Source organism: Aristolochia californica, unplaced genomic scaffold, assembly GCF_029961685.1.
Source record: "Aristolochia californica isolate CCGP_79_NKW_82.1479 unplaced genomic scaffold, dmAriCali1.0.hap1 SCAF_3, whole genome shotgun sequence".
NCBI classification, from domain to species: Eukaryota; Viridiplantae; Streptophyta; class Magnoliopsida; order Piperales; family Aristolochiaceae; genus Aristolochia; species Aristolochia californica.
In genome coordinates this window covers 6,263,775-6,278,472 of record NW_027181992.1, presented here as the reverse complement: position 1 = coordinate 6,278,472, position 14,698 = coordinate 6,263,775, and the positions used below count along the sequence as shown (strand labels likewise).

At 35.7% G+C, this 14,698-nt stretch overlaps 1 protein-coding gene across 2 annotated transcripts in view; it reads left to right on the top strand.

The window, feature by feature from the left end:
- The window catches only part of LOC137958739 (transportin-1-like), a 35,074-nt gene that overhangs the window by 3,786 nt on the left and 16,590 nt on the right, over positions 1-14,698 (top strand). For both annotated transcript variants that reach the window (XM_068805840.1, XM_068805839.1), the window contains exons 3-8: positions 1,495-1,584; positions 1,674-1,751; positions 1,887-1,967; positions 11,105-11,155; positions 11,276-11,361; positions 11,971-12,040. In XM_068805840.1, the coding sequence (XP_068661941.1) occupies positions 1,495-1,584; positions 1,674-1,751; positions 1,887-1,967; positions 11,105-11,155; positions 11,276-11,361; positions 11,971-12,040 (456 nt within the window). The remainder of the gene's footprint in view (positions 1-1,494; positions 1,585-1,673; positions 1,752-1,886; positions 1,968-11,104; positions 11,156-11,275; positions 11,362-11,970; positions 12,041-14,698) is intronic.

Here is a 14,698-nt window from a genome sequence, read left to right as displayed (position 1 = left end):
TTGGTCTTGTTTCCTGCAACTCCTGCTTTTATCCTTTCCTTCTATTTCCCTTCTAATACTCTTTCTTCTATAAAAATAAAAAAAGTCACATAGCTCTCAGTGAATAATATTTTAATTTAAACATCTTATTCTTTAATTTTTGAAAGTTTAAATATCGTATCTGAAACAAGTCATAAATAATGAATTTGTTTAATACTCATTTCTCCCTTATGAAAGAAAATAATGTCTTTGATTTTGTCAACTCTACGTAAAGAAAGGTGCAAGTGGTGGTAATCCTTTTTTATGTTTATTATAATTTTTATGTTTTTTGATGCAACACGTGGTACCAGACTTAAATGTGATTGTCATGCTCCACCTCTTACCCCAATGTAATACCCTTAAAATATTCTATGGTATTAAAATATTAAGGCATTAGTGTGATCTCATTCGAACTTTATCTGTATGATGATTCATTTTGCTGCTAATGAATTTTCTGGCAAATCTTTGTTTTATAATGTTCATATCTCTGAATAATTCTATATTCTGTTCTTTGCACAGATTTTCAAAAATGATTTATTGTAAGTTAAATAATGGGTGTAAGAGTACATCATACAGTCATTGGTGTGAGAATCAAATTTCTGGTCATACATCCCAAGACATGCCATTGGCATGGCGGAATCCTTGGCTAGAGTCTGGGCAGACTGTGATTGGGCAGACCGTAAATAACTCATTCCATTAATTGCCTTCCTCGAGCTTAATTTTTGTCGTAAGAACTTTTTTTTTTGAAAAAGGTGTGAATATATTACTGAGAAAAAATTACAAACCTTACTAAATAGGACCTTCCTCCATAACAAGATGTTGGAGAAAAACACCTGATTTAGCCCGACTATCCGCCATGTGATTTGCGGATCTAGGAATAAATTCCAGGAGGACAGCGGGTCATATCATATCATTGTCCTAGGAACTTGGTGTTAAAAAACAAGTACAGGGGCATTTTGGTCATTTTGAATTATCTTTATTTATTTGTCTTGATGTAATCATGTTTTGTATGTCCAACTATGTCTATGGACCAAGTTTCATGTAAAGAGGACACGTAGAATAGGAGATATAGAGAGATTAAGATTAAGTAAGGGCATTTTTGTAGTTTTACCCATCGCTAATTTTAATAGAGGTTGTAGTTTCTCTCCCTCTCATTCTCTTTTTTCAATTCTGTCTTCTTAGTTTTTTCACGGGTTTTCTTTTTGCTATTCTGATATGTAGTAATCCTATACGCACCCTTCCTGCCTCGGGAGTCTCATTTACATTTTTCATTGTTTTAAAAAAAGAGGCAAAATTCTTTCTCAAAAAAAATAAAAAAGAAGCAAAGCTTTGTGATTTTTTTCTAATTATCTTGTAGATATAAACAGTTTTCACATAAAATTGCTGTAGATAATCATTTTAAAAAAAAGAAAAAAAGTGTTGTACTGTAGTATTTATGTTATCATTGTGAATAATTGGTGAAGTGGCATGATACAGATCTGTGAGGACTTCCCAGAAGAGCTTGATTCTGATGTTCCTGGGCTAGCTGAACGTCCTATTGATATTTTCCTTCCTTGGTTTTTCCAGGTGAATAAAGTTTCTGTATTATAGGGTGATGTTCCTTCTTTTGTTGATTTAATTTCTTCTCATGGTTCCTCTTTAATGGTTTGACTCAGTTTTTCCAGTCACCACATGCCTCTCTCAGAAAGTTTTCTTTGAATTCCGTGAACCAGTTTATTGTTGTGAAGCCTGTGGTTGGTACATTTTACCAGTATCTTCATTTTTGTTTCTTTCTTGGTTCTCAATTTATTTATTTTTGCTGCTTATATGCTGATTACTTCAAGTCTGTGCTTGCTTAAAATATCCATTGCACTATCTTTCAAATGCAGGCTTTGCTTCGATCTATGGATCAATTCCTCCAAGGTTTATTTCATTTAGCTCATGACCCTGCTCCAGAGGTGCGGAAATTGGTAAGCACAGTTGTAACATTTATGTACAATTGGTTAACAATCCATTGTTTTTGGTATGTTGGTCTTCAGGCTTATGTGAAGATCCTCCACATGGTTGTCAGATTGGGAACTAGTTAGTCTTGTTGTATTTTGAACTATTGAATGTGCTTCATTTTTTTTTTAAATAGGGTGTATAAACTATCAAAAAAGGAAGAAAAGTACATACAAACCTAGTTAGGCGAGCCTTCCTCCACAAGGTGTTGGAGTGAAATATTCAACTTAGCCTGTATATCTGCCAAATGATTGGTAGAACGAGGAATGTGCTTCCAATTACAGTTTATAGAAGAGATTAACTTACAAATATCAAAATACATATCCCAGTGTCACCAAGGAGGTAGGATTGACTTCGCACACCAATCAATGACAATTTTTGAGTCCCCTTTGATGCAAATGGGACCCGTAAGCCGGCTTGTGAAGATTTGAAGCCCATTGAGCAGTGAGAGTTCTGCCGTGGTGGAGTCGAAAACTCCATGTGGCCCAGCAAAGGAGAAGAGGAGACCGCAGGTTCCGGACAGCCAAGAGCACTTCGATCAAAATTTAGTTTGTAGTGACTTGCAGGTAGAGGGGCCCAGATAGCCATAGTTGGGGGGTGAGAAGGCTGAGTTAAACCTGCTACCGGCTGCCAATTTCCTCTGAGATTGGAGCCACTAAAACTTCTAAACTCCTTTCGGGTTAATGACCAAGTTGTTACGAGGTCTGCAATGTTATCTACCAAAATTTCTATGGTAAAGTTGAATTTTCTGCTGTTTCTTTCCTTCCATAGAGCCCAAGGGACATGCCTAACACAACACCATAGAAACATTTTTCCAAGCTTTGGGAGCCTAGCACTGGTGCTTGAGAGAATAATGGATGACAAATTTTGTGAGGAGCAATACTGAAACCCAATTTTATTTAAGAGGGTAGTCCAGATAGTGTGGGCATAATGGCACGATAGGAGTATATGACTGGCAATTTCTGGAGAATTTTGGCAGAAGGGACAAGAGGGATCCTGGACAGGGGTTCCCTGCTGAATTAGAGAATCCGAGGTGAGGATTTTGTTTCTACAAGCGCTCTAGATAAATTTTTTTGCACGTGGGGTGGCAAGGAGGGTCCCAACAATGGCCGTAGGGTGATTGGGATGGTTACTGAGGAAATTGTAAGCTGAGGTAGTTGAGAAGGTACCTTTTGGACATGGTCCAGATAAGTGTATCAGGTGAGGTCCGGGGTTTAATTGTAGAGAGGCAAGTGAGGAGATGAGAAGCTAGAATGGCTTCAGAATCCGAGAGAGCTCTTCTGAGGTTTAAATTCCATCCCCGGGTTTCAATCTATAGGTCTGGGATAGAGACATCAACATTTCTAGCTAGGGTTGAAATAGATTCATAGCTGTTGTTGAGGCTTCATCGTCCAATCCACCAATCAGACCAAAATTTTGTGAGTCTCCTATTTCCGACATTGCATTTAACTACCTTCCTAAATTCAGGAAGTAGCATGGTTATTTTTTTCCAAATAGGGGATAGTCTATCGTGTCTCCCACCCTCGGTCCACCAACCCAGTTGTTTGTTGGCTTTAGCAGCAAACTAAGGCTCTCCTACCAGGTTTGGGAAAAGATTGAATTTCCAGATCCATTTTAGGAGGAGAGCAACATTTGTAGTAGTTGTATCACAAATCCCAAGTCCACCAAAGAGTTTAGGTTTACACACCTCCTCCCATTTCACCAAGTGGTGCTTCTTTTTACCATTTGGCCCTCCCCACAGAAATCCTCTTTTGATAAGTTCGATTCTATCTCTAATTGAGGCAGGGCACCGAAACATTGAAAGAAAATATCCAAGGAATCCATGGACGCATGATTTTAAGAGTACCAATTTACCTGCTTTGGATAGAAATTTTCCTCTCTAGGAAGCCAAGCGACCCTTCAGTCGTTCAATAACAGGATGCCAGGAGCATTTGGAAGGTAGTCTAGAGGTCAATGGTAGGCCCAAATAAGTGCAGGGAGTCTTTTCCGTTTTGCATCCCAAGTAGCTAGCCATGGAGTTCAACAGACTGGGTTCAATGTTGAATCCAATGAGGGATGTTTTTGTCCAACCGATTTTTTGGCCAGAGGAAGTTTCAAATAAATTGAGCAATGCTTTGATATGAGAAATTTGGTTCATAGTGCCCTCACAGAAGAAGATGGTATCATCTGCATACTGTAGAATGGTGATGTCTTGCGTGGGATCTGCAGATATGGGGGTGAGCCAACCAGAGCATTTGGCTTGGCGAAACATGGCAGACAAGTGCACAACAATAAGAGTGAATACCAAAGGTGATAGTGGATCCCCCTGCCTGATTCCCTTTGTTCCATAATGTGCTTCAATGTTATCTTCAAGTTTGCACACTTATGTCCCTTATGTTGTTTCATCCTATCAATTTGGCTGAAACTTCCAAATTTTTTTAATTTGGATGTTTTACTTATAATTATGATAAGAAATATTGTGCTTTAGGTCAGTCTGAAAAGAGTTGGTTGAGCTGTGATTTTCCATGTCACGTATGAGTTGTGTAGGCTAATATGTATTAGATTTTGAAATGTCCAACATGGGATGTATCTGCTAATAGTGGTTGATGCATAGGCTGTAAATATGGGATGTATCTGTCAGTAGTGGCTGGTGCACAAGCTGTAGATATGAGATGTCTGTCAGTAGTGGTTGGTGCACAAGCGGTAGATATGAGATGTCTGTCAGTAGTGGCTGGTGCACAGGCGGTAAGTATGGGATGTATCTTCTGATGGTGGCCAATATACAGGCTTGTACAGACTATGCCTGGCACTTGACAGGATTCTTGATACTGACCCTGAATACCAAGGGAAGATACATGAAAGTTTCCATTGGTAAACAGTGTTGTTGGAACCTATTTTGCTAGTTTTTTAATTTTGTTTCCTTGTGGTCTCTTTAAGAAAGTAACCTGGAAGTGTGATTGGTTGAAATGAATGCATAAAGAAGTAAGGTTAATGATGACCCTTGGCACATTAATACTCTTAAGCTGATTGATGGTTTGGATGGTAACTATAGGAAAGTGTTCTACCGTTCACGTGTCACATCCTAAGTGACACACAAGATCCTTTGGAAGTGACACACTGGATCCTTTCGGAGTGAGACACATGATTATTTGGGATTGAGGCATGTCACTCGTAATGAGAAGACAAGTACATGGCACAAACACAATATCCTTTGGGAGTGGCACATGTCACTTTTAATGGGAAGACAAAGACATGGTATAGATACATGTCACTTGTAATGGGAAGACAAAGACATGGTATGGACACATGTCACTTGTAATGGGAAGACAAGTACATGGCACCTGGGGCCATAATGCACACACATTTTAATCCCTCCATGGAGTGACACGTGACACAATCTTATGAATTTAGAGAAGGTAAAAATATTAAAAATTCAAGTTGAAGAGAAAAAAGGGATGGTTCAACCACCTCACTCATCTTATATAAATAGGGCTTAGCTCTCTTGGAAATGAGACCCTTGGTAGAGAGAAATTTTGTAGATCTTTCATAATGCATAGAACAAAAGGAAAACAATTGACATTCTGCCTCCTTGAGTTGTTAATCACAACAAAAGGTCAAAGTTTTCTCAATAGATGTCATATAGTGGTCAACAATAAGTCAACTTGCCACCCAAATAAGGAGATCTAATTATTCAAATTCAGTCATTGGTTTGACCTTTTTGCCACTCTTAGAGATCCCCTCGAAGTTCTAATAAAATTTTGTTATAGAGCTAGCAATAAATAGAAAATTTGCTGCTCTGTCATACCTCCTTGAGTCGTCAAATGCAGCATCAACCAAAGCTTTCTTGTCAAATGTCATATGGTGGCTAGCAATAAAAACTTTCTAGTTGAGTTGGTTTGACTGAAGAATTATTGCCATATTGTTCGGGGAGATCAAATAAGAGGATCAAAATTGGAGATAAGATCTACAACTCTTGATTTTTGTAATGTACATTCTATTTTATTTTACTCATGTCTCTTTGTAGTTCGATTGACTCTTGTATGGACAATAATAAACTTTTTTATTTCTTCTTTTAAGCTTTATTGGTTATTTCAAAAGTGCACATTTGGGGTAGAAGTTCTTTTTAGTATTCTTATCTTTCCATTTCAAAAAAAAAAAAAAGAAATTTTATCTTTAGTTTCTCTTTAGTTTTCGCTCTTTACTTTGTTTCCAGTTTTCTTATCTTTAATGTTCTTACAATTTATTTGTGGAGGAAGGCCTTCTTAGCTAGGTATGTATACTCTCCTCATCTTGCAATATATATTCACACCTTATTTAAAAAAAAAATGTTCTTACAATTTATTGACAATATTTAATTAATTAGAAAACTATTATTTGAAAATTTGATTTTTTTCTTTTATGTCTGTAAGTGTTTTTATTTAAAAAGTATTATTATTGCTGATAAAGAAAATCATTCTTATTTGTTTTTGGCAACTATTATGATTTATGTTTTTCTTAAAAGCTACTATTATGATTTACGCTGAAAATGATGATATTTGAATAATGATATGTAATTCTTCAATAAGTATATCCAAAATCCTCCCCTCTCTCCACACACACACACACATACACCCCACAAAAAAATAAATCCAAATTCCAATATCGATCTTTTTTGGATATAGGTCTACACAGGATTGAGGTAAGAGTTCTTTGTGCTTTTGATAAGCAGAAGCTGATAGGGATCCTGTGTTCTTGTCTAATCTAGGGGTGGCATCGAGCCGAGCCGAGCCGAGCCCGAACTTGCCTATGTTCGAGCCGAGCTTCGAGCCTCGCCTCGTCTCGAGCCTAAAATTGTTATCGAGCTCAAGCCCAAAAATTTTAACCGAGTTCGAGCCGAGCTCGAGCTTCAAAATACATTTAAAACTTTTCAAAAAATATATATCAAATAAATTGTATATAAAATTATGCATACATTTTACATAAAATTGGGCATAACCTATATATATAATACATGTATAAGATTGGGTATGACCTTTACTTAAAATTGAGCATAATCTATGTATATAATACCTATATAAAATTCGGTATGACCTCTACTTAAAATTGGGCATAATCTATATACATAATGCCTGCATAAACACTCCATAAAATTGTCTATACATTCCATAAACACTCCATAAAATAGTCTAAACACTCCATACACTGCATAGCATTACTAATAAACTCCATACAATAATCAAACACAACAAAATTAAATGAAATATCACTATCAATTTACAATCACGCAAATAAAAACTATAAATCTATTATAAATTTACAAACTATAGTTGTTTCTCTTCATGCTAGAAAATAATGTACGTCCTTGCATGAGCAAAATCTCCACCTATGACAAAAACAAAAAAATAAAATTAGTTATTGTTAGATAAAAAAATACTCTTCCACTACTAGTTACTTAATGTCGTTAAAAATATTAAAATTACCATGATGAGAAAAACATGAAAAATCATGTAGCTGGTAGCATTATCTCTACACTCTTCTTCTTAAGCAGTAATCATAAAACAAAATTTTAATAAATAAAACTAAAAAATTACTAAAAAATATCATAATAAATAATTAATCAAATAAATTCACCTTTTGATTTTTCTTTACACCGTGAAGAGCCCGAACCCAATCACTGCTACAAATCAAAGCTTGAACTGTATTTGGTGCCAAGGAAGAACGATATGAGTCTATTACTAAATGTAGACTTTGAAACTACTGAGGATATGAGAATTATAAGGGGGGGTTAGTCAACAAACTTAAAATTTGAAGTTCATCTTCATCTCCTACGTCAAATTCATTTCATTCATCTACATGAAATTCAATTTCAAACTTGGTATTAGTGTGGACAAGTTCATGTACACTGGAAAACAGTTTTCAGTGTGAGTGTCCCAAAATGAGAAAAATATAAAAAAAAGAAAATAAGTAACTTATAATAGTATACTTAATTAAAACATAATACTTAAACCCAAAATTAGGTAAAACAAACATGATTACAACACGAATAAGCAATTTAATGTATAATTAAAATAAATTAATATATTAATTAATTAAATTAGATATTATATTATTTAATGATTGCAGTTTATTGTACATTATTACAATAATTACGTGAGCCAATTAACTGTGCACATGATTAATTATAAAAAATAAATAAATAAACAGGAAAATTTGATCAAATGCTAACTTTAACACATTATTTTTACGTATTGTCGCATCGTCCGGAGGAAAAGCTGTACTAGAGGCGGTTAGGGTTGACAAAAGTGCATCGACCAGAGGAAAAACAGGCTGAGAATAGGATTTGCAAGTTTTTTTGTTTTTTATTTTTTATAAAAAAATTGCACGTGAACTGCACGTGCGAGTTCGCACGTTGTGCGGGACGGAGCATCGAGGGGGAACAACTTACGTATCAAGGGGGGGGGGGGGGTTCTGTGCCGTTTCGGAGAGAGCGGTAGTCGGCTGATCTGACGGCGACAATAGACGGTAGTAGGGGGGTGACGACTTCGGGAGAGGGTTCAGAGCAGCTGCTCTAGCTGGGGTACGACGAGGCGAGGGCGACGCTACAGGAGTCGACGTTGACGACGATGAGAGGCAGAGAAGGCGATGCGCAGGGGGAAGGATTAGGTGCGGCGGCGGCGGAAGGGGCATCGGCGGCGAGAGGGAGAAGGGAGATGGAGGCTGAGAGAGGGAGAAAAAAATTTCGGAGGAAGAAGAGAGAAGGGAAAGAGGAGACCAAGAGAGCGAGAGCACGGGAGAGAGACCGAAAAAAAAAATTCGGGAGATGGCAAACTGCTGAAAATTTCCCAAATCTCCCTGAATCCGTCGCTCATTAAATTAACGAGCTGGCTCGCGAGTCGTCGAGCCGAATCTGGCTTTGGTCGAGTTCGGCTCGTTAATTTAAACGAGTCGATTTCGGATCTCGAGCTTGACTCGAGCTCGAGAGATACCGAGCCGAACCGAGCCGGCACTGAGCCGAACTCGAGCCGGCTCGGTTCGAAGCCACCCCAAGTCTAATCCCTACCTTTAGAAGTTATAGGATGTAGCTTGTACAATTATCAGTCAACAAGAGAAAACTAAAGAAAATAAATTTGGAGAATCGTTCTTCTTTTGTTTGGATACATTGGGAAAAGCTGAATTGATTATAGGATGTTTAAGATTATTGGTTGGGAAGGAGACTCAAAGGTGGTAATTTGTTGGTGCGAATATGAATCCTCACCCCTGTGGCGCCATTGGGATTCTTTTTAGGAGATTCTTGAAATTGCCTCTCAATTTTCTTGTATTTGGTCTCACATTCCGAGATCTGCAAACTCGGCAGCAGATGTCTTGTTGTTAGGGATTTGCTCCTTTGTCCTTTGTAATTTTCTCTGTTAATATATATATCATTTAAAAAAAAAAGATTTAAGATTATTGACATCCTTGCTGGTTAGTTGCCATCTTTGAATTTATTGTAGGATATTGTAACACATTATTCTTGTTAAAATTGGGTGCAGATCCATCCTAAAATGACTAGATAAGTAACAAAGCCATTTCCCAACTAATAACTATAAGATCTTTCTTGGCACTTTTCTATGTGGGATAATTTTCAGTATGACTCCTAACACAATTTTCTTGTATTTGGTCTCACATTCCAAGATCTGCAAACTCGGCAGCAGATGTGCTTGCCAAGATGGGAGCAACCCTTCAGTTTCTTGTTGTTAGGGATTTGTTCTTTTGTCCTTTGTAATTTTCTCTGTTAATATATACATCATTTAAAAAAAAAGATGTTTAAGATTATTGACATCCTTACTGGTTAGTTGCCATCTTTGAATTTATTGTAGGATATTGTAACACATTATTCTTGTTAAAATTGGGTGCAGATCCATCCTAAAATGACTAGATAAGTAACAAAGCCATTTCCCAACTAATAATTATAAGATCTTTCTTGGCACTTTTCTATGTGGGATTATTTTCACTATGACTCCTAACACAATTTTCTTGTATTTGGTCTCACATTCCGAGATCTACAAACTCGGCAGCAAATGTGCTTGCCAAGATGGGAGCAACCCTTCTGTTTCTTGTTGTTAGGGATTTGCTCTTTTGTCCTTTGTAATTTTCTCTGTTAATATATACATCATTTAAAAAAAAAGATGTTTAAGATTATTGATATCCTTGCTGGTTAATTGCCATCTTTGAATTTATTGTAGAATATTGTAACACATTATTTTTGTTTAAATTGGGTGCAGATCCATCCTCAAATGACTAGATAAGTAACAAAGCCATTTCCCAACCAATAACTATAAGATCTTTCTTGGCACTTTTCTATGTGGGATTATTTCCACTATGACTCCTAACAATGCGCCTGAGATGTGGACAATACAAATGGGTACTAACTACAAAGGGCATAGATTGGGCCCAATAGAGCAAAGGTGTTGCTTTGGTACCAGGATGAAGTAGGGTCCAGATCCATCCTAAATGACTATCTAATTTAGGACTGTATTTTCCAACTAATAACTATAGGATCTTTCTTAATACTTGTTTATGTGGGATTATTCTTGCTAACACTTCTCATATTTCAAGTGCACGATTGGTGAGAATGATTTTTTTTTCGCATTATGTTTTTCATTTTTAGTCGGTCATTTCTTAAGTCAGTAATTTTGCAGGTATTAATGTGGTTGGTCTTTCTTTAGGATTGAATAATTTTCAGCTGGTGAGTTGAAGAAATAAATGTGGTGGAATCTTATGTGACTCTCGTAGTAAAAAAGTTTCACTGTGAAATAATTAATATACTGGAATCTTACACGAGTCTCATACAAAGTCTCACAGAAGAAGTCTTTTAGTTCTATGAGTTCGCTATTTATATAATAGTTGTTCAATTGTGATTCTATTTTGAGTGTAATTAGGATATGGGTAGTTTATTTTTGCTTTAATTCTAGTTGTTTTCTCTATTATAAATAAAACACCAACATCCTCAGTTTAAAACAATCAATAAATTCAAGTTCACCCTAAAATTCAACACAGTGAAATATTTTGCAGTCAAGAGTAAATTCACCAAGTAGTTATCTTTTTCCATTTTTTATGAGCATGTCTAATGTCTTCTTCTTCTGTTATCTTTCTGTGTTTGCCTTAAAAGGTTTGCACTGCGTTGGTTCAGCTGATGGAAGTTTGTCCTTCTGTATTGGAGGTGGGTGTCTCTTTTGTCTTGTGCGTGTTTATTAGTTCTTTAAATGTGGTTAATTTTATGATGCCCTTGTTATTAATCTTGTATTATTTCTTTTATTCTTAATTTTTTTTCTTGCCATAGCCCCATTTAGGAAATGTAATTGAATACTTGCTTCAAGCCAATAAGGATGCTGATGATGAAGTTGCACTAGAAGCTTGTGAATTTTGGTAGGTGCATTCCCTAATTATTCTTCTTTCTCTTTTGTACTGAGGCCCTAATTATCCTTCTTTCTCTTTTTTACTGAATCTTTTTTTGCTGTAATAGGAAAGAAAGTTTCTAACAGGTGCATTCATTTTAACAGCATCATAGTGACAATGGGTTCTTGTTATGCATGTAAATGTTGAAATTGTCAGAATATGCATCTTGTACATGTGACCTGCCCGTCCAAGGTGTCATTAACAATAAGAAGTGTAGAAAAAGTTCATTTCTGATCTGTTTCACATCAAAAGGCTTAAGTTTTTACTAGAAATGTACAGTGGTGGGGCACTTGTAATATTTAAGGAGAGGAACAAGGAAAAGCTTGTGGCCTTGACAATTGAATTTTACCATTGTGAACATATTTTTTCTTCCATTCTGCCACAATAGAAATATGTCCGTAAGAATTATGGTGAATATATGTTGCAGCTTGGTTTGCTGAAATATACTTTCATGTGATACGTCATTTCTATTGCAAGGATTATAGGTTGCATCAGATGAAGTGGTTAAATATCCATATGATAGTTTATCTTTGTTTATCCCTTGAGTACCTTCATTGATCTTTTCAATTATGGTGGCAGGACTACTTATTGTGAATCTGAGCAGCTGCGTCCTGATAGATTGAGAGAGTTCTTGCCACGTCTAATTCAGGTATGCACATCCTTGTTCCTGAAGTGAATCATTTCCATTATACAATAGATGTCATTGTAAGTAGCTGCCAGTCCTTGCTCAGTAAAGGAGGGATGCATGACTTTTACTGCTGACATGTGAAACACAATTATGAAAATATGTATCTATCACTACACGCATTGGTGGAACCTGATGGTTTTGAATGGTGGGGCGGACCAGACTGGGGCAACGGGAGAGAGTGTGCATTGTGGTGTGTGTGTGTGTGTGTGGGGGGGGGGGGGGGGGGGGGGGGGTGTTCTAGAGGCGGTAGTGCTGCTAGTTCAAGATTTGCACTTAATTGTAGTGTTTTTATTGTTTGTGTTGTTCCGTATTTTGTTTTGGGGTTTGGTTGGGCTTCCTTTAGCTCCTAGATAAGTTTCAAAATCTATGATTTAGTTGGGTCATGGTTTTCTAGAGATGGCTTGGATTGGTTCCGATTCGGTATGAGTTTATATATGAATTGTATGTATGCAAGATTCAGCCAAATTGGATCCACTCAGCCTATTTATATGTGAGTCCTAGGGTTGGCATCAAGTCGAGCCGAACTCGAAGTTGCATATGTTCGAATTGGGCTTAATTTAAATACATCGAGCTCGAGCATAAAATTGGAATCGAGCTCAAGCCCAATAATTTTAGTTCGAGCTCAAGCTAGAGCCCAATAATTTTAGTTCGAGCTCAAGCTAAAGCCAAGTTCGAGCTCCAACCTACATTTAAAACTTTGCTTAAAATACATGTCAAATAATCTGTATATAAAATTATGCATAAATTTTACTTAAAAAATTAGGCATAATCTCTACATAAAATTGGGTATCTACATAAAATTGAGCATGACCTATGTACATAAACCTTGCATAAAATTGCCTATACATTGCATAAAATTGTTCATAAAACTGTATAATATTATGCATAAACTTTATACAATATTCAAACAAAAAAAATTAAATGAAATATCAATATCAATATCAATTTACACTCACCCAAATAAAAACTATAAATCTAGTATAAATTTATAAACTCTAGCTCATTCTCTTCGTGCTAGAAAACAATATATTAAGTCCTCGTTTGGATGAGCAAAATCCCCAACTATGACAAAAACAAAAGAGTACAACTTATTATTGTCTGATAAAAAAATATTCTTCCACTACTAATTACTTAATGAAGTAAAAAATATTAAAATTGCCAAGATGAGAAAAAAATGAAAAATCAAGTAATTGGAAGCATTATCTCCACTGTCTTCTTCTTACGTTGTAATCATCAAACAAAAATTTAATAAATAAAACTAAAAATTTTACTAAAAAATATCATAATAAATAATTATTCAAAATCAGTTCACCTTTTGATTTTTCTTGACATCGTGAAGAGCCAAAACCCAATTATTGCAACAAATCAAAGCTTGAATTGTATTTGGTGCTAAGGAAGAGCGATATGGGTCTATTACTCTACCACTTGTACCGAAAGTAGACTCTATAAGGAATTACAAGGATATCTGTTGCCATCTTAGATAATACTCGAGATTTCAAATTATTTACTGTCTACCATTCTAAAACATCAAAATCATATTGTGAAGTTTTCTCACAAATATACACACCTTCATGATAATTTTCCAATTATGACTTTGGTGAATTCACTACTTCCATTTGTTTTAATAAGTCATTAACTTTGACCAACTTGAACATGATGAAAAATGTGACCTACGACTCTTGTAAACACCCGTAGAGTTAATTAAAGCAATCTCTTCATTACTAATATCCACATTATATGTGAATACATATTTATTATAAATCTCACATAGGGTCTGTCGATCTAAGTTTGTATTCATTGTAGCTTCCTCCTTAGATTATATCTCTAGAAAATATCTTAATTTGACCCTTGGATCCAAAAGTGAAGCAACAACCATTAACAAATTGCATTCACCACAATATTTCTCTCAAAATTTTCTTTCATTCTACTAACCATTGTCCCAATGAAAACTTTTTCATTTGTAGATTGAAAATTCAAACCTTCTTTTACCTGAATTACCTCACTAAGGTACAAATTAGTAGTAGGGTAGTCACTCCTAGAAATTATATTAGTGACTACATTAAAAATTTCTAGAGTCCCACACACCATTTCAACTTTTTCCCATTTATCAAGGCTTGGCAAACAATTATAAGTTGGTTATCTATCTTTAAATCTAGGAAATGCATCTTTGAATTTTAATGCAGAAGACAATATGTCATGAGTGGGGTTCTAACGAGTTGGACAACATTTGCACCTTGTTGTAGTTGATGCACAATTTCAAAAAAAGTGCGAAGTCTAGCCTCAGACAGATTTATGAATTTGACACTCTCACGCACATTTTCAATGATATCTTTAATTTCATTAAGAGCATCTTGAACTAATAAGTTCAGAATATGAGTACAACAACACACATGAAATAACTATCCACCACAAACCAATTTCTTATTTCTTGAAAAATCATCTTTAAAAACTCTCAGAGAAACATCATTATATGCAACATTATCAACTGAGATACTAAATATTTTATTTTTGATTTCCCAATCTTTCAAACACTTGTAAATAACATCTGCTATGTGAACACCACGATGAGGAGGAATATGCACAAAACTCAAGACTCGTTTTTGTAGCTTCCAATTACTA